This window comes from Toxotes jaculatrix, chromosome 6 (assembly GCF_017976425.1).
Source record: "Toxotes jaculatrix isolate fToxJac2 chromosome 6, fToxJac2.pri, whole genome shotgun sequence".
NCBI classification, from domain to species: domain Eukaryota; kingdom Metazoa; phylum Chordata; class Actinopteri; family Toxotidae; genus Toxotes; species Toxotes jaculatrix.
Window position 1 is genome coordinate 1,576,943 of NC_054399.1, and position 27,943 is coordinate 1,604,885.

The 27,943-nt window shown below is 43.3% G+C and overlaps 1 protein-coding gene across 4 annotated transcripts; it reads left to right on the plus strand.

The window, feature by feature from the left end:
- Nucleotides 1-1,862: 1,862 nt before the first annotated feature.
- Nucleotides 1,863-27,577, plus strand: farp2 (FERM, RhoGEF and pleckstrin domain protein 2). 4 transcript variants are annotated; one of them, XM_041039796.1, is made up of 28 exons: nucleotides 1,863-1,974; nucleotides 2,665-2,897; nucleotides 8,965-9,069; nucleotides 10,240-10,282; nucleotides 10,365-10,443; nucleotides 10,826-10,923; nucleotides 11,332-11,446; nucleotides 13,541-13,688; nucleotides 13,796-13,891; nucleotides 14,023-14,186; nucleotides 14,332-14,400; nucleotides 14,501-14,558; nucleotides 14,721-14,991; nucleotides 20,076-20,260; nucleotides 20,488-20,577; nucleotides 21,040-21,173; nucleotides 21,263-21,344; nucleotides 21,437-21,674; nucleotides 21,936-22,066; nucleotides 22,167-22,235; nucleotides 22,314-22,403; nucleotides 23,138-23,220; nucleotides 23,316-23,434; nucleotides 23,696-23,860; nucleotides 24,344-24,516; nucleotides 25,547-25,654; nucleotides 25,750-25,901; nucleotides 26,034-27,577. In XM_041039796.1, the coding sequence occupies exons 2-28, from the start codon at nucleotides 2,697-2,699 to the stop codon at nucleotides 26,125-26,127; spliced, it is 3,360 nt and encodes a 1,119-aa protein (XP_040895730.1). In that variant the 5' UTR covers nucleotides 1,863-1,974; nucleotides 2,665-2,696; the 3' UTR covers nucleotides 26,128-27,577. The 4 variants fall into 4 exon arrangements, with proteins under 4 accessions (XP_040895730.1, XP_040895727.1, XP_040895728.1 ...); XM_041039793.1 differs by lacking the exon at nucleotides 24,344-24,516 and having other exon boundaries at nucleotides 23,696-23,859; XM_041039794.1 differs by lacking the exon at nucleotides 23,696-23,860 and having other exon boundaries at nucleotides 24,377-24,516.
- Nucleotides 27,578-27,943: the final 366 nt, after the last annotated feature.

Below are 27,943 nucleotides of genomic sequence, written 5' to 3' on the forward strand. Positions count from 1 at the left end.
ACCCTTCAGGCTCAAGTGTAATCATTTTGTTCGGTAAACATATAATTTTCTTAGATGTTAACAGTGTATTTTTAAACCCTGTATACAGTGTGGATTGGTCACTTCTGTCCATTGCCCTAATCCATTTAATAAATTCAGTAACTGTCCTTGTATATGGGATTGGTACAGCTCTAAAAATAAGGATGGTTGATCCCTCCCTATATAAAATAGACTATTTTGTCTAAGACAATGTGTGGCTTGTAGTCACAGGATTTCCATTCACTGAATTGTATATCATATCATGTTATGTTCTTGGCTATGTATTCCCAATGAAAAATGTACTTTGCATGTTTCCACTGACTCTGGCAGACTTTCTCAAAGCCCTCCACTTCTGCAGACAGCAGACTGAGACAGCAGGTGTCCCGTCTCTGAATCATGAAGATCAGCAAGAGATAGCTGAGAAAAGGCATGATTTTTAAAAACCTTTTTTCTTTTTTAACCAAAGGTTATAGGCTGCTGCAGTGCACTGAAACTGGAAACAAGATATCCAGAGGGTGAGCAAAACCCTCGACAACAGCCTTAGAAATAGTCACTTTCAGTGATCCCTTTTTAAAAACTGATTTAGAGATGTAGTCTATATATGGCTACTATGATACAGTTCAAACACTAACATCATCTATACAGCACAAAAACATACAACCCTCTCTGACATAGTTTCAGCTAAAGATTCTAAACTCCCTAAAGCAATAGTTTTTGTTTTTGTTTTGGGGTTTTGTTTTCTTATTAGCATGTGTTTAACAGAAGATGTGTTGCTGTTACTGTGTCCAACCCAAAACACCATTGATATAATGCACATCAGTCAGACTGAGATCTGTTCATCATTTAGCTTCTCTTAGATGATCCAGTTCAATAATATTATATATGGCCAAGTGAGGAATATGATATGTATACTATAAAGTACATGTGAATATATGTCTCCAATCAATATTCATGACTTTAAAATATTGCAAAAAAAAATGTAAATGTATGCATTATAATGTCTTTATTTTTGGATTAAATAAAACATGTTAATGTAATAAAACCTTTTCTTTCCTACAACAAAAAAAAAGCAAAACAAATTTAAATTTGAAACAGGTATTTGATGTAAATATAAGTATTTGTAACAGCTTTTTCATGTGGAATCGATTTGATCATTTTTGAAGTATAAAGTGTAATGTCCTTCATTTTGAAGGTAACGGTAGGGGGCGCGCCATCCCAATACCAGAAGTAGTTTTTTTTTTTTTTTTTTTTTCTCCCCTCGTGATATTACCTCTGTTTGACTCTTATCATTTAAGTCCTGCTGCTAAACAAAGCACCAAAACGCAAACAGTCGATCAGAGACCTCACGGCTGATGTGATTAAGCTACAGACTCCGGATATACATCGTCTCCAGACGCACGAGCGCACACGCGCGCACTATTACCTAATGTGCTGAGAGAAATGAGTGAACGTGTATGATACGGAGGATTACACACACAATCCACGCGCATTTCTCATTTTCTACGGGTCAAACTTTAGCCCAAACTCAAATAAAGTCTGCTTTGCTTTGGGAGCCTATTGAAATAAAACTAATCAGACAAAAACAATCACTTTATTTCCTCCGGGTGTTGACAACCACCGGCCTGTACATTAAACACACGTAAACTTTCCAGAGCTTAAAGTTTTAGAGCCGTCCACGTGGCCTCTTTAAAACGCCACAGCGCACCGTTTTTAGGTGGACAAGTTTATTCTCCATCCATCAAAGCTATTTAAAGTAAAGGAAGGTAAATCTTCTCTTCTCAGCCGACAATCCCGAGCCACATTTGAACCAATAGTAGGACGAATGGGGCTGCTGTAGCCAATGACAGAGTAGTGTGAGTGCGCACTCCTTCGGACGACGACGACGACCATGGACTGGAGTAGTGCCCTTTTCGGCGTTACAAACTTTTAGCGTTTAGTTTCCACGCGGACAGAACGGTAAGTTTAATGCTGCTTCATGAACGCATTATCATTTGTAGATATGGCGACTTTTTTTTCGGAGAGAAAACTCGGTGAAAGGTTTTTATACTTAGGTTCGCTCCTCGTCGGTAAACTAGTTTCCACTGCGCTACCTTTCCCCCAAAAAAGAAGAAAAAAAAGCCAAACCTCACCTTAACCATATTTTCATGTTATGTAGTTCGTGGACGTGGTTCCGTGGGTGTTTTTCTTGCTTTAAGATGTTGGTTAGTGTAACATTCAGGTCTGCTGACCCAGTTAGGCCCACAGTCACCGTACGCTCATACACGCAAAATCGGTACGCAGTCATTCCTTACTGTAGTTTTAGGTCGTCCTATTGGTGAGGCTTTGGACTGTATTACTGTTAAATGTTACATATAACGTATATGAATGTTAGCTGTTGGCCTCAGACGTGTCAGCCTTGTGTGTTGCGTGTATTATGAATGAGCCTCATTTGCCCATAAACAGCCTCAGACACTCAGACTGCTCCTGAAATGAAACATACAGAAACTATGTTAAAGCACTGATCACCTGGAGTCAGCCTACAGCTCAAGTTCAGCTTCACTCGCCTCAAACAGAATGTAACGTTATTTTAACCTCGGATGTTTCACCATGTTTTGCAGGTTTTCCAACTTTGATGATCATTTTTTGTTGTCCTCGCTGTCTTTGCAGGAGTGAGGTGGAGGGAGCTGCTCTGAGCAGGAATGGGGGAGATAGAGGGTTCATACCGGGTCCTGCAGACCCCTGGCACAAGGCTGGGAGCCCAGTTCAATGCTGGTATCAGCACTTTGGAGCCGGGCCAGAGCCTCAGTGGCAACATGGTCAGTGGGAGCAAAAGCCACGGGCGAGGGCTACAGATCCGTGTGCAAGTGCTGGACGACTCCCAGGACTTCTTTGATATAGACGTAAGTGTTTCCTTAACTGTTGCACAGCCTCATTGTGTTTCTAACATCCTCTGTTATTTACACCAGTGATAAGTCTGCAGTTTGGTACACAGCAGGCGATGTCTTACCTCGTAGTCCTGGACTACCCTGCTTGCGTGTGGCTTGGGTCGGTGACAGCTGCCACATGGCTTTGGTGCTGAAATCCCTTCCTCCTTAAGTCGTCTTATTCGGGCAACTTAATGTAACACACCAGGGCACTTTTTTATTTCTTGGCTGTGAATTCGGCTCAAGCCCCAAATAGCAGCAGCAGTAGTAGTTTTCATTCCTGACCCTTAGGGTGACAACATAAGATCATCCAGGACTCGAGCCTGAATGTGTTCACATTCACCATTTGATTAACCGGAGCTGTTGTGAGAGTCTGTGTTCTCATGTATTGTTAGATGGTTTGAATTATCAGCCCGTGTGTTCATCAGTGCATTTTCTCAAACTGAACAATTACAGTGAGTCCACGTTTGCTTTGATGGACTTTACTTTTTAATATCCAGCACCAGGATTTACATTTTCCACCCTGTCTTAATCTGGGATGATTTGACTTTCTTCATTTGGCAGACAGGATGGGATGGGACAGCAGCAAAAGCAAATAAAGGCATGATGATAACACAGATGTCCTATATTGAAGTTTAGCTGTGCTGATCAAATGGAAGCATTTTATAAAGGAGTTTTGAAGTGACAGAGTAACATGCAGTGCTAAATTAATACTCTGAAATGTTGAAATCATGAGTTTCAGTTGAACATGAGTGAATCTATAGCCAAGCTGTTGTAGAGTAGTTCATGTCTTTTAAAGACACACAGTGCTTTCCCGTGTTCAGCTGCAGAGCTGCTACAGGAATCATTGTGAAGGCAAATAGGAAGCAATAAGGAAGCCACTATATCAGAGCGAGTTTCCTGCCTTTTCTGTGGGGCGGAAATATCAAAGGGATCAGAGTAGAGTCTCCACAAAAAATAAACAACCAAGTCATTGAGCAGTTGATGGAGGAGTTTTAATGTGCAGGGTAATGTAACTGGACCTGGCAGCTGCTAATTGTGTTAGAATGGGTTAGTGTATTTAACTTGTGTGTCTGCTCTGTCCTAAATCCATGTGTAGCCACAACAATAACGGTTCTGGCAGATGCAGTTTGGGGCCACTGCTGAGACAGACATTTCATAATCTTTATGCACCATATGTTGTCTCAGAGTCTTAAGCCAATAGAATACAACAGACACATGTTTTAATTTGTATGAAATGGGTCTGTGCACTACTCAGTCTGCAGGAAAAGAAACTTTCCAGGTGTTTTTTTCCAGTTTTAGGATGATATTCCAGCCTATGTATTGAGAGACGACTGAACTTGGTCTGGAGGGTTCAAAGTAAGCTCTGGACATGGTGTTGATAGGAGGTGGCAGACAGAAATACATGGCTGCAAAAGGGGAATGACTGCAATCCTGTTGTCAAGCAGACTGCAGTTTGCCAAGAACAAGATGTCCTCTGAGAGGCTCTGTTGTTCACCACGACCCAACACTGCTTAATATTTCTGTTCATTCAGTCTGAGGAGTCGTGGGCCAGTGGGACAGTAATATTAATGTCTGTGTACAGACGGGTTGCAGAGCTACACGTCCACTACAGAACGTAGGTGTGATTTCCACGTATAAAGAAGCCCAGTGTGTTGTATCATTCTTAATTTTATGTCTATTTGACCACAGTCACTTTAAATAAAAATGGATGAAACAGCAAAAAATGTTCCTACATGGGAACAGCAGTTTTCCCTCATGCATGCTGCATTCAAAAATAGATGCAAAATTGCAGTGTTGAATGTTTGAAATGGTTGTGGCCTTCAAGCAACTGCCTCCCCTCATTGTGGCATTTTGGTTGCTCAGCTGCCCATATACTGTATACATTAACCTGCTGTTTCTGCCACTCTCACAGTTCTGTAGAGAAGCAAAACTATTCTCGTCAAGTGTTTTAAAGTTTTTCCTCTTTCTCTTACGCACGTGCACAACACACCTGCTCTTGTCTCTCTCGTTCTCTTTTTACCTTTTCAGCCTTCAGGTTTTACTTCTTGTGAAAATGGGAAACTGTACAAACATATGGTGTGATAGAATACAGGGATTTATTTCCATATAATGTCTTTAGCCTGGAGCTACAACAGACAAATCAGATCAGAGCACATGTGCTTTGATCTGTTAGCCTTTATCTGCTGCAGGTACCCAGCATGGTCATCACCAGCAGACATTTGCTTGCATGGCTCTTATCCATAGGCTCCTCCCACAGCCAGCACAGGAGAAAGCTCAGCCTTGTGGTTTCTGGACAGGGAGGCAGGGCCAGGAGGGCAGGGAAACACAGGCTTCTTTTATCCAGCACAGCCAGCCCCTCTGCTGGCCTTAATGTCCAGCTCAGAACTTGCAAAAAGGCTGAGGGTGGGATGTGGAACCTAGCTGTGTGAAAATGCAGTACAGTTGGGGTGTTGGTGGGAGGGAATCCAGGCAGGCTTTGCTTTACTCTTAGCAAACAAGCACATAAATAGCAAGGTTGACAACCAAGTGGGTTTGGGGGAGACAGAGGGGCAGCCTCTGGTGTTAAAAGAGCAGTTCAGAGGGAGCAGTCATGGCAGTGCAAAGTTTGAGCTGGGCTGGTGGGGGAAGGGACGCACTCAGGAGTGAAGCCCTGCTGAAAGTGTGGCCTAGGAATTTCAGCCAGTGGTCTGTGGCAGTAATCACAGTTTGATTTTGTTAGAAGCAGCAGGTGTGTTTCAGCGGTAATGTGTTACTACTGCTGTATTTTTTTTTTTACCTGTTCTTATAAAGATGAACGCTGGTGAGAGGTAAACTGTGAAAAACACCATGTCGTTTTTAATAGTCTTTGTGACTTTGTGAGTTTCTGTGTAATAGATGGAGCAGCACTGGGCATTTGTTTCATGTGCATGTGAAGATGCAGGAGCACTCTTGGGCTCTTCATTACAGCCATTACAGCTGAGCACTCAGCTCCCATCTGTACAAAGCACTCACACTATCCCACTGTGTACTGAAGTAGCTAAACAATCTAATGACCGTGCATAGAAGGACTTGTTTAACATCTCAAACAATCCCTCGCTCTGCACATTACGCAGCTCTCCTGTTGTTACTTGGATTTTTTTTTTCCCCCTGTCTTTTGAAAGCCAAACTGAGGTTGGAAAGTATCTGGGTTCCACAGGTGACCTGAGCAGAAGGTCATTAAAACACTTGATCCTGATTACCACTGTGTGGTGTTTATCTGCCAACAAACGTGGCCAACTGCCCACAGGTGTGCCCCAAAGCCAGGTAGAGAGAAGAAATTGCCCCAAGTTATTTAAAAGAAAGTTTCCACTGAACTTTGAAATGTCTCCTCACAGACCCGTGAAAGTGGCCACTGATGTGCAGAGCTTTAAAATGTATGTCAGTGGGAAATCTCCTGGTGTCAAAGCCTAAACAATGTCCATCCCACTGTGTCAGAAACAAGCCCCAACACACCCCTGCTGTTAGCAGGAGGTTGTGCTAGAGCTGCAGGCTGGGACGTATGCGCTGCTGTTTGGTAAACCATGCTTAACCTGTCATGCAAGGTACACTCAGCTCTCTGACTTTGAATTAGTCTGGATAATATTTGGGCTACACCTGTGTCTTTGTCTGTTTTCTTCTTCTGTTTCTGTGCATGAGAAGTGCAGCAGTCCTCCCACATCGCTGGCTGCTTTTCAGACTCAGTACTCAGACTCGTAACAGCCCCCTCCAACACACACACGCACACACACACACACACAGGGGAAGATTTGCCGCCCAGAGAAACATCTGTTTGTCATAATCCCTGCTGCTTTCGGAGCTTGATTGGGTGACCCACTGACCTGCCTTAATGTTGGAGCTCAGAGATGAGACTGTGGTTCATACCACACGTTGGGTGTGAACAAACTGAATGTGATCTCTCTGTCACATTACAGGCTTTCAGGTAGCAGCCTGCTGGTTTGTGACACATTTACTTGCATGGCAAAATGGTCTTAGATAAGTCATGGTTGAATATGGCCTAGGGAATGTTGACCAAAATATATATAATAAATACTTTAATCCATATCCCAGAAGATATTCAGTGTTATTGTATCTATGGAGAATAATGAGCTCCCAGCACGTGCTCTGTCATTTTGTTCCTCCAAGTTCAACTTTGGCTTATTTCCATTGCCGTGTGGAATTATCTCCCCTCCCTCTCACTTTTTGTTGCTGTTCTTGAAAGCAGAGATGAGCCGAGCATTTTATAAGGTTTCTATCCCTGTACTGGTTTAATATCTGTGTGCCCACAGTGCACACAGTGACTGATTGCACACACAGATAACCCAGCTTGGACAGCAGTAAAAGGAAGTAACTTATTTGAATGGAAATGATCTGCACAGCTGTGTATTGTGAAATTCCATGAAGAAATGATGCTGGGTGCTTTCTGTGTGTTCATGCAGGAGGAGGCGAGGGTGATCTGCGCTCATGTACCTTGTCCTTTTGGCTAAGTTTCTGGGAGCAATTAGATCTGTCATCACTCTCTCAGACTGTGGGAGATAAATTTGAATGTCCCCTGTGCAGTTTTACATTCCTGCACAGGGTTAATGAGTAACGCAGAGGAGGGGCCTCTGAACGCACAGCGGTCAACACAGAGTAGTTTGTTCATGACCGCTACACTGAGGAAAAAATTGCTGGACAGTTTATTCCAATCTGCCTTCGGTTTCTGGTTTTCTTGTCGAACCAGTCAAACTAATTCTGGGTTATAATTTTTCTCATTTTGCTAAATTAACATTTGATGTATACACGTTTGGTGTAAATCCTGTGGTTTAGCAGTGATTATGCTTGAATCTTAAGCCCTGACTTTACACTGACAGAGGTGAACATTGCAAACTATAAGAAACTTGGCTGTTTTATGAAAATGTCTTTATTTAAAAGGAATATTTGGTTTCGCTCGAATGACTTTGTTTACTAAGCACATCAGACATTTGTTCCATCTGCTCAGAGATTAGAGCTTAGTATATGATTACATTGACTTTTTTGTTGAGTTGCCATTCACTGAACCCCACTGAATGAGTCACTGAGTCTGAATCCCTCCAAATCGTCCTTACGTTTGGCCTCTGACGCATTTTGAATTCTTACTGATGCTGTCTGAATTGTATGTTTGGCTTGCGCTCAAAGACAGCCCAGACAAAGTATTTTAACACACCACTTTTTGTTCTCCGGCTGAGATCAGCTGTAATCAGACACTCCTACACGCACCGAAAAAACGGCACTTTACAGCAGATTCCTAAATTTATGGATGTTGTGTCAGTAGGTTTCACCTGCAATTTATAGATTTTGTGAACGCAGAACATGTGATTGTATCAAAGTAATGAAAAGACTAACTACAGTAAATCTCCTGGCGCTCTTTGGGTTGTAATGCTTTTCTTTAGCCAATGCAAAGCAGTTCTTTTTATAAGGCTTTTAAAAATACTATTTTACATTACAACCAGATGTTTGAAGCTATAATTTTCTCAAAAAGTCACATGCTAGGATTCCAAACCTCAACTGCAGTGTGTTCTTAGTACATAGTAATTAGTTCTTCATTTAGTGAAAACAAACCCCAGAGCGTTGAAGGTAAACTTCGGCAGATTTCCTGCCTGTGACTCTGCTGCACTCTGTTCAGCACCACATAACAGTAAACATACAGTAGGACATCCAAGATCCAAGTCAAGGAAACTGTGTGAACCGACAGATGGAACATACACGCCATAAAACGCACAATGGAGTGGATCATTGACAGATGCCAAATATTTTCTGCACCACACAGACGGCGTTTATTCAGAGTTCACTTTGAACTGTGGCCTTCCTCACCTCAGCCAAGTCAAAAGGAGTTCTTGATAGTGATTGCTGTAAATCACCTTTGTTGTTTGACAGCTGTATTGTTCTTCAGATGCTTTTGATGAAACAATGCATTTTCTCATACCACAGAAACTGTAAGCTGCAGCATCGCTGGTCGTCTGAGATCTTTGTGTTGATGTAGTGATGAAAATAATGATTCCTTCTTCTCTGTTGTTTTTTCTTCCAGCCAAAAGCTTTTGGACAGGCCCTCCTCTCTGAGGTTTTCCACAGAGGCAACCTCATAGAGAGCGATTACTTTGGCCTCGAGTTTCAGAATATGCAGATGAACTGGGTATGTACACCAGCCGCTGTGTCTTTTGTTTCCTGTTCGAAACAGACACGTTTAATATCCAGGAACTGACATGCAAACTGATTATACGTGTCAGTTAAGTAGTGACCAGCGAAGACAGGTGACATCATGGATATGAAAAACTTTCTGACAGCAAGACTCGAGTCAGGAAACAACATCCACTTTTAAACCTTTCCTCTGCTGCTCAGTTGCTCCTCTTAAGCTTCCTACAGCACAAACAGTGAGGTAGTATTGTTTCCACTGGACTTGAGTGCTATGTAATCTGGGAATATTTCTTACTTGTCTGGCACAAGTGCCCATATATAGAGGTTTCTGTAAAGCAACAGAGCAGAGATATGAAACGTATTTCCTCTTCAAAGAGAACGGAGCTGGTGTTAGTTTTAAAACCCTCCTGCATGCATACAACATCTGTGTTTCTCTGCAGTTCATTTTTTAAATGATATTCTTCCATTAACAGAGTATTTTGTTATATTCTCACCAGTGCAGAGTGATCATCTGTTTAACTTTCTCAGTTGTAAAGATTTGCAGCTTTTTTGAAGTGATAGTAAATTTGCTGTCTGAGTTTTAAAATGTGGGTCGGGAAAAGGACAGATAGTTTCACAGGCACTTCGTCCGTCCCGTCTGAAAGATAGACGAAGATGTTCAGTAGATTAAGACAATAAAAAGCAGCAGATCTTCATACTTGAGAAGCTGGAATCATCAAATTGATCAATAATCGAAATAGCTGTCAGTTGATAAATCAAATAATTAAAGGATCATTTTGGCTGGAATTGATAAGATGCAGGAGTAACTATACTTTTCCAGAATTTATTTTGATGCCCTAAAATGTGTATATACGTGTAACTACGAGCTGAGTGAGGACTTTAGGTAAAAATGAGCTGATACCAATTTCTCAATATGTCTGTCTGGATCTAGCACATTCCTCCCTCAATCAGGCCCAGATGTAACAGGGCAGGAAGGCTCTTAGCGTGAGGGTTTTAAGCCAGTTTTTTGTGGCAAAACATTGCCACATCACCCCAGTATCATCCAGACACTGACGCAGTATAAAAACTCTGTGCTGGAAGTGATTTCAGGTAAAGCTGTCGCCACCTGTCAGGTTTTGTAAAACATTCTCACAGTATTGTGAAGGTGATATTATTTCTTTGTCTTTAGGTTTGGCTGGAACCCACGAAACCCATTGTTAAACAAGTCAGAAGTAAGTGAGCTCAGATATCAGTTGAAGTTCCATGTAATGAAAACGTGTCCGTGTGCTGATGATGCGTTCTCATGTTTTTCAGGACCAACAAATACCCTGTTTAGACTGTCAGTGAAATTCTTTCCTCCAGACCCCGGTCAGCTGCAGGAGGAGTACACGAGGTCAGTGACTGTAATTTCCTACTGGATGTTACGTTTGTCTCATGCCTGAGTTGAGGGTTTTTGTTTTGTTTTTGTTTTTTTTTTTTTTGTTTTTTTACATGGCATTCAGCGAGAAACACATGCATTCATACATCAATGTGTGTATTTATTCTGCTTTAACAACAAACTCACACAAAAATTGAATTGCACCTTTTTCAGTGTGGTGGAGTCTGGCCTTGTGTATACTTGCATTTAACAATCAACTGTGTGATTCTCGGAGTTGTTTTTTAAAGTGTTCTTACATGACATTTAACTTTCCTAAAGGTACTGAAATTAAATTACTTCTCATGGACACAAACAGATGGACACTAAGCTCCTCTGTTTTCTTTTCTTTTTTTTTTAGGTACTTATTCTCCTTGCAGATGAAAAGAGATCTGATGGAGGGCAGGCTGATCTGCACAGAGAATACTGGAGCCCTGTTGGCATCTCACCTCGTCCAGTGTATGTTTAAGCTGTTATTTTAACTATTAGTATTTGTTTATTATGACTATTAATATCTGTTTTGTTTATGTTTGTTTGTTTGTACAATGCATTGTTCATTTCAGATTTAAACGGTTTCCAACAGTTGGAACATTAAAGTGTTTTGAACGAGGCGGCTTTGTTTTAGAGCTGAGAAGCACTCACACTGAGAGACACAAACACGGATGCACACACTGACACGTCCATGCTACAGCTCCAAACACAGATCACATTATTCCAGTGTCATAGAAATTTAAAATGACTTTCCATGAACCACCATCAAAACCAGTGTGGACACACTCAAACGTCAGTGGACCTCACTAAGTAAATGTTTATGTCGACATACAAAGAATGTGCGTTGATGTTTCCTTCCTCCTCCATAAACCACAGCGGAGATCGGCGACTATGACGATGAAGCAGACGTGGACTTCCTGAGGATGAACAGGTTGTTGCCTTATCAAGAGAAGGTGCAAGAGAGGATCATGGAGCTCCACCGCAGGCACCTGTAAGTTGCTTCTTCTTGTCTGTAACACACCGTGCTCCATGTTGAGCTGTGTGACGTTCTCTGCCTCTCGGTTATCTGGCTGTGCCAGTTCAGTTGTTGCTCTTTTCTTCCTCTACGCTAGACCAGCTTCAGATGTACCCAGTCAGAGAGAATACTTTGTTTTCAGGGTATCACTTGTTTTTGTTGGCTGTGTACATACCTCCTCACCTCTCCGGTCTGGCTGCTTTGTCCTGTCTTTGCTGAGAAAGCGACAGCCCGCTCGGCGAGCTTGAATATCGTCTCTGTGTCCAAATGTGGCTTGAAGGTTTGGAAAAGAATTCAGTGCCACTCTTCACTGAGCATTTTCAGCCTGATGCTGAGTGAACCGTCAGTTTGGAGTCTGCACGCTGCGGCTTCCAACCTTTGGATCATCTCAAATTCAAAATGATATCCTGCAGCGGGAATCACATGAATCATGGTTTTTGGAATTTGGAAGCAGTGGTACAGTGCCCGTGCCTCGTGCATGTGGCTTTAAACACAAATGTTTAGTGTTAGCTGTGATTAGGTAACTGAGCTGAGACAACTGTGTATTCTTGCTAAGCAACTGTAATGTGGCGGTTTGCCCTGTTTCAGAGTTCAGAGCCTCACAAAACAGCTCACTGCACTTTTCCCACCACCAGCCTCCTTGTTAGCCTAGTACTATCCTATGGCCAATAGGGGCTCTTTTCAACCCAGTGTATTAGGCAGCTCTAAAGACCTCTGCTAATCTCTTCCTTTGGTTGCCAGGGTGGAAGCACAAGTGGCGAGTTCCCTGGCCTAATCCCCTGCTCTGGCCGGTCTATTAGCCATAAGGCCAGTGGGGCAGGGGAGGGCCCTAAGGAGATTTCACTGCTTAACGGATGAACAAAATTAGAATGTGGAGATGATTGGATGGATATGTCTTCCTAACATGCTGTTTGGTTGTAATCACATGGTTTTAGGTAATGCCTCTCAAATCCTCAAAGTTATAAGGGATTTAAGGTCACACTACGTGGCATACAAGTCATGATACAGTCTCACTTTGTTCAGATTGTGTGTGGTCATCATCAAAATGCACTGATGGAAATGTAAAGGCTCAGCCAGCCAGTTAATGGAGGGTTCATTCATCTGAACTACTTGACAAGCTGTTGTCAAAGTCTTCATTAGGTGCTCTAAAATACCTGTAGGTGCTATGGTTTAATTCAACACATGAGACAGTTTCTAGAAGTGTAGGTGCACAGGGTTAGTAAATAAAGTGTGATGATCATCAAAGGGTCTTTGGGAACTATGAGAAAGGTCACAGTTATTTATGTGGTACATTTGATATACAAAGACAGGGAACACTGCACGAGACAATACAATCAAACTCATCTTAAAACATTAAAATGGTGAAGAGATTCTGGATGAGTGGTGAGCTTTTAAAGTCAGTTCTGTGGCCTAAGAGCTGGTCGTACATTCACTTCTCTTTGTTATTGACTCGATGTTGCTGTTAAGATTTCGCTCAGACTCTGTGTTTACACAGAGATTTCTGGCTTGGTTTTTGTGGCGTGGAGATGAGCTGAGTCTCAGCGTTTCACTTCTGACTTTATTTAGCTGAAAGGCTTGATGCATCTTTGATTTATTCAGTACACGTAAACAGAAAGTCCATGGCAGTGCAGTCAGTCAGTGATAAAGCTAAAGGTAAATTCAGATGCTCTCTGCAAAATTATATTCACCAGTTTCATTGTTTTGGATCATTTGGCCTGATGGAACAGTTTAAAGTTAAATTAAAGAGGCTCAGGGATTTAGCCTTGGGGAACACCACATGTCATGTCAATCCGTGTGGACAGTGGAAACGATTAGAAAAGAAGTTTGTGTTTCGGGGACTGGTCTTGAACCAATGTTGGACAGTGTCTCCTTTTCTAATCTGTATTCTGTGATCAGCCATGTCACTCGGAGCAGGACGACCCAACAAGCCAAGACTGAATTTTTGTTTTTTTGAATCAGGAGATCAAACTCAAAACGTCCCACGAGCTGTGAGTATGCTATAAGAACAGCCGGAGGAGGACATGTTGTTACTCATGAGAGTTGATGGGTTTGGTACATTGTCTTCTCCAGGGGCCAGACACCAGCTGAATCGGATTTCCAAATCCTGGAGATTGCCCGTAAACTGGAGATGTATGGCGTCCGCTTCCACCCAGCAGCTGACCGGGAAGGCACCAGGATCAACCTGGCTGTTGCTCATATGGGCCTTCAGGTGTTTCAGGTGATTGCTGCTGTCACACCAGCTGCCTTCTGTGAACGGGACCTTCAGAATCTTCCAGTGTTGCTAAAGATTATTTCTTTCTTTTTTAACTTTGTGTTTTCTCTCAGGGCAACACAAAAATAAACACCTTTAACTGGTCCAAGATTCGCAAACTGAGCTTCAAAAGAAAACGGTTCCTTATCAAGCTCCACCCGGAGGTTCATGTACGTATTAATGAAAAGATTAGCATGTTTGTTTAGAGAGTGACTCATATGTCTCAGATATCACATCTGCTGAGAGAGAGATCACCTTATTGTGTGATTTCATTCTCTTTCTTTTTAATCTTTGTTTTCAGGGGCCCCATCAGGACACTCTGGAGTTTATGATGGCCAGTCGTGACCAGTGTAAAATCTTTTGGAAGATCTGTGTGGAATATCACTCATTTTTCCGTTTGTTTGACCAACCCCAACCCAAATCCAAAGCCATGCTCTTCACCAGAGGCTCTTCCTTCAGATACAGGTATTAGTTACTGATATATAGTATATACTGATATATGTCATCTTTAATGCTTCTTTGTAGGAACCTGGGGTTTCGGTCACAAGCAGCACAACATGTTTGAATAGTTCCCTGATTCAATGTTTTAATTCGAAACTCATTCTGTCAGTGGAAGGACCCAGAAGCAACTTGTGGAGTACGTCAGGGAAAACGGAGCAAAGAGAACGCCATACCAGAGGTGTGTGTTTCCCTGTAAAGTACGCACAGTGTTTGACTGGGAAATGTTTCCACTCTGCATGTATAACCATAATTCTGATGTGAACTTCTTCCTTGTTCAGGAGGAACAGTAAAATACGAATGTCTGCTCGCTCCTTTGCAACAGATGTGCCAAAACAGGTCAGTTGCACTACAAGGTTGATGCGTTGGTGCAACAAATAAAACTGAAACTTGCTAAACATTGTACTTTGATGAATCTAATACAATTCTCCTCTCCTTTATTACTTTCCTCTTTCTTTTTCTCCCTCTCTGTTCTGGTCCCTGTCCTGTCCTGTGTTTCAGGGCTTGTCATTCAGTGACAGTCTCAGGGCCCCTGGCTCCCCTTCCTCTGCGACAGTGTCCTTCCACCCAGTGCACATCTCTAATGTTCTCCCACGAACAGAACTCCAGCCTCAGCCCCAGCCTTTGCCCCCACTGAGCCATTCTCCAGCGCCTCAGCAGCAGCAACAGCAGCAACATCAGCTTCAGTCCCCTCTGCAAGCTACCAGACCCCCCAGCCCGCCGAAGGAAGAACCTGTCAAGGCTACTTCCCCATCCCACTACGCTTTTCAAGGTGCCCCTAGCAATCAGGCAGCAGGACACTGCAGCCCCTTGTTTGTGTGTGTAGAGAGTGGCACTTCCCAATCACAGCCTTCCAAAAATGGCAATGAGGATAATGAGCTTTGTGGGAGAAGGGGGCCGGGGTGCTCAGTGGGAGGGGGCGGAGGGAAGAGGAGGGGGGTTTTTACACCTGAGGCTTTTGAGGCGGAGCTTTTGCGTACGAAGCAGAATCCCATGTTCTCCATGTCCAGCTCACCTCTGCATGTCTCTGAGGAGTTCATAGATGATGATCCCACTGAAATTTCCTTTTATGGTGGGGGGGCCGAGGCCTACTCCTATGGGCTTGATGATAAAGTAGATCAGTTTCAGGATGTGGAGGAAGCTGACCTCAGCAAAAATAGGATGTTTAGTGTGGGCATTGAGGATCTGAATGGTAACGCCAACCCTTTCCCTGACAGCATTGTTGGTCATTCTGAGACCAGCTCCCTGGTGAATAACCGCTCTGAGTGCAGTTCCCTGGACAACCTGGGGCTCAGCTCTGCAGGTGAGTCCATGTCAGTGGGTTATGGAGGCCCCGACTCTTCCTCGCTTCGCCTGCCAGGCTCTGACATCCAATCAGAGGCCAGCTCAATGGTCAACTTCCCAGCGTACTCTGTGCGTTCGGAGAGCAGCTCTGCTGTGCAGTTCAGTGACCTGGTGGAGCAGCTCGAGCAGCTCAGCTACCCACCCACAGCTACTGAGGGCTCTGGGAACGGCAGCTCAGACTCCGACTCTGACTGGGGCTCTGACAGCATCCTCCCCCCTGAGCAGAACCTGTTTTACAGTAATCCGCTGACAGGGAGCAGTGGTATAGAGGGTTTCCTTCTTCAGTGCCACAACCTGCAGGCTCTGGCATTTGCAGACACCTCTGGCTCCCCTCACATTAAAATGTAGCGTGTCCTCACAGCACTTGAGGCCTCAGTGCAGGGCTCTCCAAATTATAGAAGACCCACTTTTGTCACATTGCAGCAGCCGCTTTCATTTTTAATCCTCTGATGAGAATTGGAGGAGAGCACTTTCTTTTCCATTCGTTGGTTTTCTGCGACATCACTGTTGCTTTTATTCTTTATCGGTGGTTTGACCTGGTGTCCTTGGAACCCCTGCCATGGCCAGGTTGTGGTGCTTTTTTCTCAGTCACTCCTGTCTTCTCATGAAATGTGACTTATCAAGCGTTGGCCTCTGTATTCATGAGATTCTTGAAAATAGTCTTTCTTTTATTTTCTTTTTTTCAGCTGGCGTATCTATAGCATTCAGCGTATTTGGAGCGAACGTTGTTGCGGCACTTGGGGTTTATCCCTGAAGCATTTCAGAAAATGCAAAACATTTTGTGCTCTTACTTTGGAAGCTTTGTTTTTTTAAACATCCTTTAAAACACAAATTAACAAGTTAGCACTCGAGTGTCTGGTTTGATTTGCCTCCCGCTTTCTGAATACATCGCAGTTTGACTCGGGAGGTCATAGAAATAATGTCCTGCATACACGTTTTCATTTAATCAGCTGGCATTATGCTTTCACTTTAGTGAAACTCAAATATAGCTAATTAGGGAAATTAGGAAATGTATTTCCTGATAATAGGAAATGTTTAAGCACTGCATAGTTTTAAATGATTTCTAATCATATTTGAGTTATAATTTGGCCCATAAATAGCATATCACATTTTTAAGTACTTAACAAATACTTAAGTCTGTTATTATCATTACCAGTAGTAGTAATCTGATCGGCGTAGACCGTAGAGTTTTCCAGTGGTTATCAGTAATGTCTGTGATCTCAGGGTAAAAATGGAACCAGTAGTTGTCCAGGTTCAGTGATTCTTACAAGCCTCTTGTATTAAAAGAAAGAACTAAAAACCAGCCGTGCCAGTGAGCCCCACTTCTCATGTGAAGTCTGTGCCTCGCTGACATCTGCTGGCTGAAGCCGTCGGAGCATTTTCACATCAGACAGGTGACGAGGGACAGAAACATTTTTCATATTGAGTCGAGTTAAAGAATGTAAGCAGTGTACTAATGAGCCATTAAACACACTGTTGCCACCACTTTCTACAAAATGAATGTATTATCTTACATGTATGTAAGGCCTTAGTAAACCATGTATGATAGTGTTTGATACAATAGTTCTTCCTAATTATTGAAAGTTAGAATGTGGAGCATGTAGATGTAGCGTTCAGCATTTGAAACCATCAAAGTTTGTAATTTCCAGGAGACCCTTTTTTGGAAAGTAGATGTAGCAGGATTTAATTGTGCCAGCCGTGTGTGGTGGAGCTTGGCGTTGCTCTGTTTCTTCTGACACGTGGCCTTTAGCATGTTTCAGGGTTTCAGCGTTATCTATCTTCAGGATACCCACAAAGTGGTATTGGGTTTATTGGAAGGAAACAGAGGTCTTTTGCACATTTTCAGTACTTTTATATTAGTTGAATTTTTTATGTTATTTTTAAGCATTGATAAAGGAACGATAGTCATGTGGTCAGTCACTAATATACTAGCACGTACAAATCTTATTTTTAATCAGCTTTCTTCACCTTCCAGGCTTCAGGGATGAGTCTGCGGTGTCTGGTGAAATGATTTTTCTGTGCCATGCAACATGAAAAGCTCATGTTGTGTTCCGTAGTATTTTGCTAGTTCACTGATGTCATTTCCTCCATAAAGCGGTCTTGACTTGCTGAGTCCAGTTTTTAATTTCCTTTCTTCTGAGCTCACTTGAATCGACCTGAAGGCAGATTTCTCTTGACTTTCTGTGCGTTTTCCAGAGTCTTGTTTTGTCAGCAGCACTTGCACCGCGGTGCCTTAAAGCACTTACATTCACTCTTTTCATGCATTATGCTTTTATCTCAGGTGTATGTTCCTGTTCTTTTCATTCGGTTTGGGATGTTTCCGGCACACTCCTGTGTGGGAGAGGGTCGATGTAAATGAAGAGTTTTCCTCTGCAGTAATCAGTAGACGGTTGATAAATACTCACCTGTTCTCATTGTCATTTTGAAGGATGGTAAATAGCCATTTAAATTTTTCTTCATGAAAACAAAAAGGCAAATGGAGAAAGGTATTTTCAGAAGTGTTTTTGCAGTCTCTCTACAGTCACAAGTGTGGACGGTTGTTTCTGTGTGGAACGTTATGTAGTTTCACGCACAGTCACATCGGTCACAGCAAACCACGCAGTTCTGATGAAGGGTTTGTCTTCATGGCTTCTTCCTTTCACATTTTTGCCCTGGTTTGTTTTCTGCCGTGTCGTACTTCCCACGTCTCAACTAAAGATTTAATTCATGACGGGCTGACATTTATAACCAGCTAAGCTAACTGCACCTAGGCATCACGTAATCATCACTTAATCCTGAACTTGTATTTTTACTAATTATAAACAACTTGTACTTAATGTTTGTATGTTTTACTCTCAAGAATAAAGTAATCACTTTTGGGTACCATGAATGTCAGACTTAAAATTCTTTTTGAGATGCAGACTGAAAATCATATAAGCAACGCTGATGTGATTCTTTCACCTGCTCCAACCCCTGCAGTAGCACACGTTCTTTGAATGGCCAAAATGAAAGTTGGTGCATTGTTCAGGGAAAATTTCACCTCGCCCTCTGTCGCTGGACTAAACAATGAAAGCTTTGTTGAAGAAGTAAGGATCCTTTGAGGTTTTTAGGGGTTATACTATAACACCATGCTGAAGATCCTGTGTGTAGGTGAGCTGTTTTATCCTCATCATTGTTAGAATGATTAGAAAACTGAATGAAACCGGAGGACCAGCTTGGGACTCCCCCACCCCACGTAAAGGTCTTTAGTACCTGTTGTCACATGTTAGCAACATGATCCACATTGTCTCTGTCGACCCGTTAGTGCTCCACACTTTTGCCTGTCATTCTATTTTCTGAACAGCTGTGTCACATGCCCCTGTAGAGAAGCTGAAGTTAATTATCCTGTTAGCATGGAGTGAGAAAACGAAGCCTTGTCTTCTTCTAACAGGTCAATACACACACTTGTTTTCTTTTATATTTGAGGCAACAGACTCATGTGCTGTTGGGGGGTTGTGTTGAACCCATACACAAGATTCCTCAACCTAATTCCAGCTGAGTGTGTGTGCTCCCTGTTTGGACAGGCTTTGGGCCAAGTCATTCCACAGCAAACCCCCGTCCTCCTGCTGTGGAGCCTGACGTCCGCCCCTCTTCTCCTCTCGTGTCATTCCCCGTGGGGCACTTCAGATAAACTATAAACAACTATTTGCCCTCCAGACAAGCCACATTCCTGATAAGTCTTTGCGTGAGCAATTATTTCCGGGTCGAGGACCGACTTTTTTTTTTTTTTTTTTTTTCCTCCTGGCCTTCCTCATTCCTTTTTTCTCTCTCCCCTTTCTCTTTCTAATAGAATTAGAAGAACAGCTGTGGTGACCTGTGGCTCAGTAAAGGAGACAGCCTCGTGTTTCATCTGCTTGTTTTGTGTCCTCGTTTGTTGTGTAGCAAAGCTCACAGGCAGAACAAAAGCAGCAGAGCCAGTTCTCTGAAATGGAATCAGGCTTGTATAAGTTGGTAATGAATCATTTGTCCATCTTGTCGAGAGCTCAATGGTGGGGGAGAAATGTGGGAACCATTACTCGCCTTGGTCTGCTCTGCCGTCTCCCCTTTCGTTTGTGGCCTGTGTGTGTGCGTGTGTGTGTGTGTGTGTGTGTGTGTGTGTGTGTGATGAACCGCTCCACTTGCGTTGGTCAGAATCTGGCAGCGTTTTTCTCTGACAGGAAATATAACTGTGGAAAAACAGGTTAGGTGAAGATAAAGCTTTCTATTACAGATATATTTGCCTGTGTGCAACATGTTAAAGCACTGTTCCAAATATACTGTTGTACTGAGCTTCACTTTGTGCTGAGAGCATGGCTGTTGACTTTAACTCCACCCATTTGAAAAGATCGTGTTGGGCCTGTTTGGGTAGACTCCTTTAACCCCTGGGATTCTTTTATTTTTCACTTTCCCAACCTTTAACACAGCCGTCTCGTTTTAGAAGGCAGTTTGTTTAACTTTAAAGGCTTAAACACTAACTTCAGACTATTTTTAATTTCTGTTTTCCGTCTCTCACAGATTCAGTTGTGGACAGCCCTCAGCTCTCACCCTTCAACTCCAAGGGTCCCCTCTGCCTGTCGCCCTCCTTCCAGATGTCGACCCTCAGCCTGCCGGGCCAGGCCCCGTCGCCCCTGCAAAGCCCCATCCTGAGCGAGGTGGGCAGCAATGCCAGGCTAGAGGAGGAGGAGGAGGGCAGGAGGAAGGTACACTGTTTACATGCCACCCTTCCACCCCCCCCGCCTCACAACCCCTTTAAACAGTAGAAACCACAGACTTCACCTGCCTTGTAATTTGTATTGAGATGGGATTTTCTAACATTTTGTTCATGTAATGGAGGGAAAGGAAGCTTCTGTTAGAAAGATGTTAGTTTTTACATTGAGGGACTGTTATCCATCATTCAGTTTTGAAACACGTCCCTTTTCTCCATCAGCGATATCCAACCGACAAGGCCTACTTCATTGCCAAAGAGATTCTGACCACAGAGCGAACGTACCTAAAAGACCTTGAGGTCATCACAGTGGTGAGTTGTCTTTTTTTAAATTTCTTTTTGTTTGGATTTACCAAGACAATGTAGAAGTAATGTGGTCATTGTAAGAAAATATATTATGAAACAGAAGTAAGTCATCAAAAGAGGAAAATTACATCACATTAACGTCACATTTAACAAATACATACAAGATCCCACATTTTCATACAGGTATTTTAAATATTGTCAGTCCAGCCTTCATTTAAAGGTGATTCTGACTTTAGAGTCTGAAACATCAGAAAACGTCTTGAACTTTTTAGTTTATTTTCACATAAATCGAAGAAAGCATCAAATTCTCCCAATGGAAAAACAGTTCATCACTAATCTAAAAAACCTGACGGTTAGTTTTCTATAGATCCTCTAATCAGTTAACCTGCTACTGGTTTCATCTCTGATGCACACACACCAGTTTATTCATCAGGAGAATACGTATCAGTACTGTCTCTGTGCTCTCAGTGGTTCCGCAGCGCTGTGATCAAAGAAAACGCCATGCCCGATGGCCTGATGACCCTCCTCTTCTCCAACATCGATCCCATCTATGAGTTCCACCGAGGCTTCCTCAAGGAGTTAGACCAGAGGCTGGCTCTCTGGTAGGCGCTCCCTCCGTGTTTCTATGTGTGATTAGATGCAGTGAAGCTTGTGATGAGATGAACACAAAATCAACCGTGTGTTTCTTCAGGGAGGGACGCTCTAATGCTCACGTCAAAGGTGACTACCAGAGGATCGGCGATGTGATGCTGAGGAACATGTGTTCTCTAAAGGTGATTCACCATCCCCTGAATCTGCGTCACCTCTTCTGTGCGTGTTTGATTGACAGACAGTGTGTCACGTGTGTCATGCTCGTCATCCTCAGGAATTCACCAGCTACCTGCAGAAACACGATGAGGTTTTGACGGAGTTGGAGAAAGCCACCAAGAGACTGAAGAAGCTGGAGACGGTCTACAAAGAGTTTGAGCTGCAGAAGGTTTGCTACCTGCCCCTCAATACGTTCCTGCTCAAGCCCATCCAGCGCCTCATGCACTACAAACTCATCCTGGAGAGACTGTGCAAGCATTATTCTCCAGCACACCGTGATCATGATGACTGCAAGGGTGAGCTCTCCATAGGTTCCTGGTCCCTCCACAGTATCAGCAGCTCAGGATAAACAGACTCACTGAGCTGAAGTAAAACTTCAGGAGTGTTTTGTGTCCTTATGGGTCAAAATAATCAAGTTTGGGTTTTTTTGTCAGCGTTGTCAAAATGGACAGAATGAATTCTGGGAAACATTCCTCTTACCTGTGTTGTCACTATAGCCAGATGATAATAAGACAAAGATTCAACTATTTTGATTCTAATCTTTTTTTGCTTCACAGAGGCTCTGAAGGAAGTTGCGGAGATAGCCACTCAGCTGCAGAGCAGCCTGATCCGGCTGGAGAATTTCCAGAAGCTGACAGAGCTGCAGAGAGACTTGATCGGTATAGAGAACCTGACAGCACCAGGCAGGGTGAGTGCAGTGACACAGAGCGGAGAGCAGGGGGCACTGGGAAACTGGGGGAAAAGGGTCATGTACATTACAGGATCTAACAAGCGTCTTCTGTTTTCAGGAGTTCATACGAGAGGGCTGTCTCTACAAGCTCACCAAGAAGGGACTGCAGCAAAGAATGTTCTTCCTGGTTAGTACAAGTCCAGTTTACGATTCAGCAGCTGCAAACGACAGTACCTGAAAATGAATGTTTCTGTTGTCTTCTCAGTTCTCAGACATGCTCCTCTACACAAGCAAAGGTGTTACAGCAACCAATCAGTTCAAAGTGCACGGCCAGCTGCCCCTTCATGGCATGATCGTGAGTATACACACTCTAGGTCACCTCCTTCAATTTTGTCCCTTGTTAACCTACATACAGGTACCACTCTGACTCCAGGGACACTGTCAGGTGTGTAGTAACACCTGAAGGTGGGATGTGCAGGTCAACACGTTGGATGTTTTAGTATGAGCTGATCAGTGTGGCAGTATGTTGAGAAGGGAGGGCCTGGGTCTCCTAACCTTGCATGTCTCTGCTTTACCCCTGGCTGCAGCTCATAGTGCTGGACGCTCCGGTAAGTCCTCTGAGCTCTGCCAGTGTGGATGCCCAAACCCTACCCGTCTTCTCCCACGCTTGTGTAGACAGATCACCACAGAGCACACCCAGCAGATTGCTCCAGACTCTCAGTCACACACTCACATCTCAGTCCCTGTTTGTAGTTTTTTTTTTAAGGGCAAAATAAAACAGACATCTCAGATGATAAAAATGTCAACAGGAAATAGCGATGTTTCCTCTGGCTGTGTGTTTCAGACTTAAATCTGTATACTGACAGGAGGCTGAATGAAAAGAAGGACGTGGTTTAACTCCACATATATAGAGATGCTCCAGTAGAGGCTGTTTGGCAGGTCTCTCTCTCTGACTTCAGACTTTCTGACTCCATTTCCCTTTTGCCAGTTCCTGATCTTTAACCACTGTGAACAAAGTTGTTCAGATCAGCATTAGAACACAACAACTGTTTCCTCCATCGCACTGAATTTTCCCTTCTTGGTCTGTAGGTTGAGGAGAGTGAAAACGAGTGGTCAGTCCCCCACTGCTTCACCATCTACTCTGCTCAGAGAACCATTGTCGTGGCAGCCAGGTGAGAGTTTGATCAGACCGTGGAATGCATGCAAATTTAGAATGCATCGCTTCATGTGTAATTCATGGTGCTTTTCTTTTTCTCTCTGTTTTCAGCTCTAAAGTGGAGATGGGGAAGTGGATTGAGGATCTGAATCTGGCTATTGACATGGCCAAGAAGTCTCAAGAAAAATCCAGCGTTTTCCTTGATGCAGGACTCAGCGACCGCTCCAACCGTAAGATTCACCTCAGTGTGATGTGGAAATGTAGAGTAACCACGGCACCCGAGCGAGAAAGTGCTTTACGTGGCTGTTTGGTTTTTTTTACTGTGTTCAGCTGAAAACAAAAAAATGTTAGAAAAACATTTTCCTTGGGAAAAAGTAACCATCCAAATATACAGTTAATCCCTTTCCTCCACACAACTTCCTGTCCCACCTCCTCCTCCTCCTCCTCCTCCTCCTCCCTCCTCCCTCCCTCCTCCCTCCCTCCTCCTTCAGGGTCGTCTGACGAGGTTTCTCTGGAGCAGGAGTCGGAGGATGACATGAACTCCTCCAGGACTTCACTGGACAACCAGACGCATCACCGTGCCAACACAACCATGCATGTGTGCTGGCACCGCAACACCAGTGTGTCTATGTCCGATCACAGCCTGGCTGTGGAGGTACTCCTCCTCTGCCCACATTAAGACGCTTCCACACCCATTTACACACAGACACTTTAAATAAGTTTGGAAAACATTCACCAGCACCAACAGGTGGTTTCACCCACACATCATTCACCACCGCTCCATCAGCACATTAGAGCATATCGGCTGCTCTTGCTCTGGGGTCCATCTTCGCGTTTCACCTTGTCATTCTAACCCTTCAGTTTCCTCTGATGTCCCTCTGTTTTTTCCCCTGCTGATCTTCCATATCCTGTGTTTGGACTGTCTCTGCTGTGTACCCAGTGTGTTCTGAAAAGCTCTTTCTTGTTGATTTTTTTCTGTTATTCTGTTTAATGTTAATAATGTGCATGCAGCAGAGGTTCTGTCATGGTTTCTCTGACACTAACATTTTCACTTCACAGACCTGGAGGATTTCCTTACTGGTTTATCTTTCCCCTTTCTTCTTCTTCTCAAAGCTAACATGCTAACACTGTCTCTGCACCCTTCCTTCCTCTGTGTCTCTTCACCCTCTCAGTCTTCAGCTCTCCGGCTGTCTCACCAGAGCTTCCTCCTCGCTACCTCCTCGGTCAAGGCCAAAGACCAAACACCATCACACATGTTTGCTGGTACCGAAACCAGAACCTGTCTCTCACTGATTACCTGCGCATGAATCAGGTACTAGAGTCATGGGCCACAATAAGATAACAACACAGGATAACAAAATTCTAAAATGGTGAACCAGAACTATAAGAAATAAGTTTAAGATGCAAGTAAACAACATCTCCACAAACTTCCTGAATACTCCAGCAACACTTCAGTTCTTTCCAAGCAAAGCTCTCAAAAAATAAAAGTAGAAAACGTCCTCACAACTTAAAATATACCAAATATGAGAGAAGTATGATAAATATAAATATGAAAGAAGGTAACGTTTTTCAGAATCAGATCTTTACAGCTGCAGATCCCTGTATTCTGATGTTTATGACAGCATTGGTTTTTTGTAGCTCAGTGAATTGGTCAGAAACAATTCACAACCAGTTTATTTAGAAGTCACCAATAATCTTTCACTGCACAGGAAAACCATACATGATCACATACACACACAGTCAGAGCTGAACACAGACGTTGGGCTGTGAACTGTGATTGACAGTCAGCTGTTTGACCCTGGGCCTTTTCTTTGCCTAACAGTTAGTTTGACTAACAAACTGGTTTGTTTGTCATCTGGATGATAATCTCACTGCTCATTCTTGTCGCCCGGCGTGACCTGTTTTTTTCAGCAGTTACTTTAGTGAGTGCAATTTTATCTTAACTGAATCATTTACAGGAGATTCATGTGAACAGTAAGATGAACATGAACACACAAAAGCAGTGAATCAAAAGTTCACTGATTATCTCACTGACATCTCTTCACACTCATGCTACAGGTCAGCGTGACAAACGTCAGGGCCGGTGGTGATGACGGTATCCGTGGAGACCATCGGAGGTCTCCACGGATACGAAAGCTCCACACAGACAGCAGAGGCTCAGTGAGATCAACAGAAACAGTGTGATTTAGTCGTTATTAACACGCCACAGCCCTCCTCTGTAATCAGCGAGGCCCACCACAACTGAAAATCACTGACTGTCGTTGTGAATGTCTAAACATCAGTTACAGTCACTGATTATCGCTGTGTAACCTGTATACTTTCTGCCCTGTCCTCCTCCGTAGAACCAGCTCTCAGGATACCTCCTGAGGAAGTTCAAGAACAGCAACGGGTGGCAGAAGCTCTGGGTCGTTTTCACTAACTTCTGCTTGTTCTTCTACAAGACTCACCAGGTCAGCCTTCACATCCTGGGATTTATCTTTTCTGCTCGAGCACAAGCCCAGTAATCACATGTAACTGAGGAGGGCGGGAATGTTGTTGTTTACAGGATGACTTCCCGCTGGCGAGTCTCCCCCTGCTCGGCTACACCGTCAGCACCCCCGAGGAGTCTGACAGCATTCACAAGGAGTACGTCTTCAAACTGCAGTTCAAGTCCCATGTTTACTTTTTCCGAGCGGAGAGCGAATACACCTTCGAAAGGTACGAGCACACTCACCTGTTTGTAATTTATCCTGTGACTCCCAGAACACTGTCACACACGTCGCGGGGTCATTTCATAATAGTTTTAAACTTGAGTCTGCCGATGTGACACCGCACGCTGTCTCTCCGCAGATGGATGGAGGTGATCAAGAGTGCAGCCAGCACCACGGGCCGGATGAGCCTGCTCATACCTAAAGGAGGTCCCATGGAGATAAACGGAAAATGAATCAAACATCATGTGTCTGGGGGCTGGGCCTCTGGGACGTCAGACCAACTCAGTCTCCTCAGACAGTCAGTTTACAGTGAAATGAACTTTTGGACGTTAACAACTGGAGACTGAAAGATACTGGCAGGTTTTAAGTGTTAACATTTCTCAGCTTACTTCTCTAATGGTCTGTGCGTTTTTCTTCATTAATGATGTAAATGATAACATTTGCTCCAGTATATACAGGATATAATGAAAGGGAGACATGTACATTATGATCAGGTTTTTTTTCATGTAGACTCATACCACAGGAAGTACTGTTTTATGGGACCAAATCCAGCACCAAGGGCTTAAATTCAGTCTTTTTGAAGGACTTTTCTCTTCAGCACATGACGACTGAAGCTTTGTTGGGCACAGCACGCTGCCACGGGAAACAGATGATAAACAGTATGTGGAAAATGAAGGAACGGGATAGTATGTGCTCTGTTCACTGTACTTTGAAAGAGCCAGAGGTGTGTGTGTGCGTGTGAGACCGAGGCGAGAAGAAAGAAAACTGACATGTGGGAAGAAGTTTGAATCTCGAAGCCGTTTAATTTGGGAGATACATGGGAAGTTCTGAGGAATTCATGCTGCTGTTGGGACAAAGACATGAAATTTGGCTTCAGACGTTTGTGAAAACATTTTGCAGTGTTTTAAGCATCAGCCTGAATGAACTGTTGTATAAGCAGCGTTTATTTCTAAAGGAGGCTTGATTTACCTGTTAATGGAAAGATGCAACAGATGATGAGCTGTTCTGCTTCATACTCCTGATTAGTTAGGCAGCATTATTTCCAGTTTGGTGCTTCTTTAATATCAAATGTAATCTTTTATTCTGATATTATTTTGCATAGGGATAACAGCTCTTGGACATACTGTGCAGTGGTTACTTTAGCGTTTACTTTGTGTAAAAGTTGCCGATTTTCCCTCTTAACACAAACAAGAAGAACATATTCTGAAGTGATTGTACTTGGTGATTGTGTCTCTGTGTCAGGCTGTTCAGACAGAGGGGAGCTGACGAATGGGAGACAGTTATTTAGTGCGCTACGTGCAACCATGGTATTATTTGGTATATATTTTTTATGAAGACTGGAATCTTTACTCTCTCTCTCTGTGTGTGCGCAGGTGTACAGTGTGTGTGTGTGTGTGTGTGTGCATGTGCGTGCGTGTGTGTGTGTGTGTGCAGAGAAGCCAACTGTGTAGTCCTGCCTACACCTGTCCTGCCTCTGGAGCTGTGACAGACGGTGATGATAGAGGTCACCTCCCGACCGTCTGACGCTCTGTGTGTGTGTAAGACACTGACTCTGTTGCACAGTTAACATTGAGTATGTTACTCCTATTTATTGTTTAGCATGTCATCAGGGCCATGCTCCTGAATGCCCTCATGTAGTCCTCATGTTATTCCATTGAAAACCTAACAAATAAAGATCATTTCAATCAGCTTGCGTCTTTTTGCCGACAGTTGTCAGGTGTTTTATGTACTGTAGATTTATCAGGAAACATCTGGCCTGCAGATGTGTGTGAGGTAGACATCCAAATTTTAGGTGTTCACTTCAAGCTGCTTCACAATCCAGATGTACAAGAAGCTTTGCTAGATCACAGGCACATTTTTTTAATATGTCATTATTTATTTATTTTGAAACATGAAACATTAAAAAAAATCCATCCATGATTTTTAATGTGCTTAAATTACTATTTGCAGTGCAGAGAAAGGATGACTTTCATTTTATTTACTGGATGTGCTGTTACTTTAAATATGAATAATGAAGTCTGTATTCTGACTGTAACACTGCAGTAATTC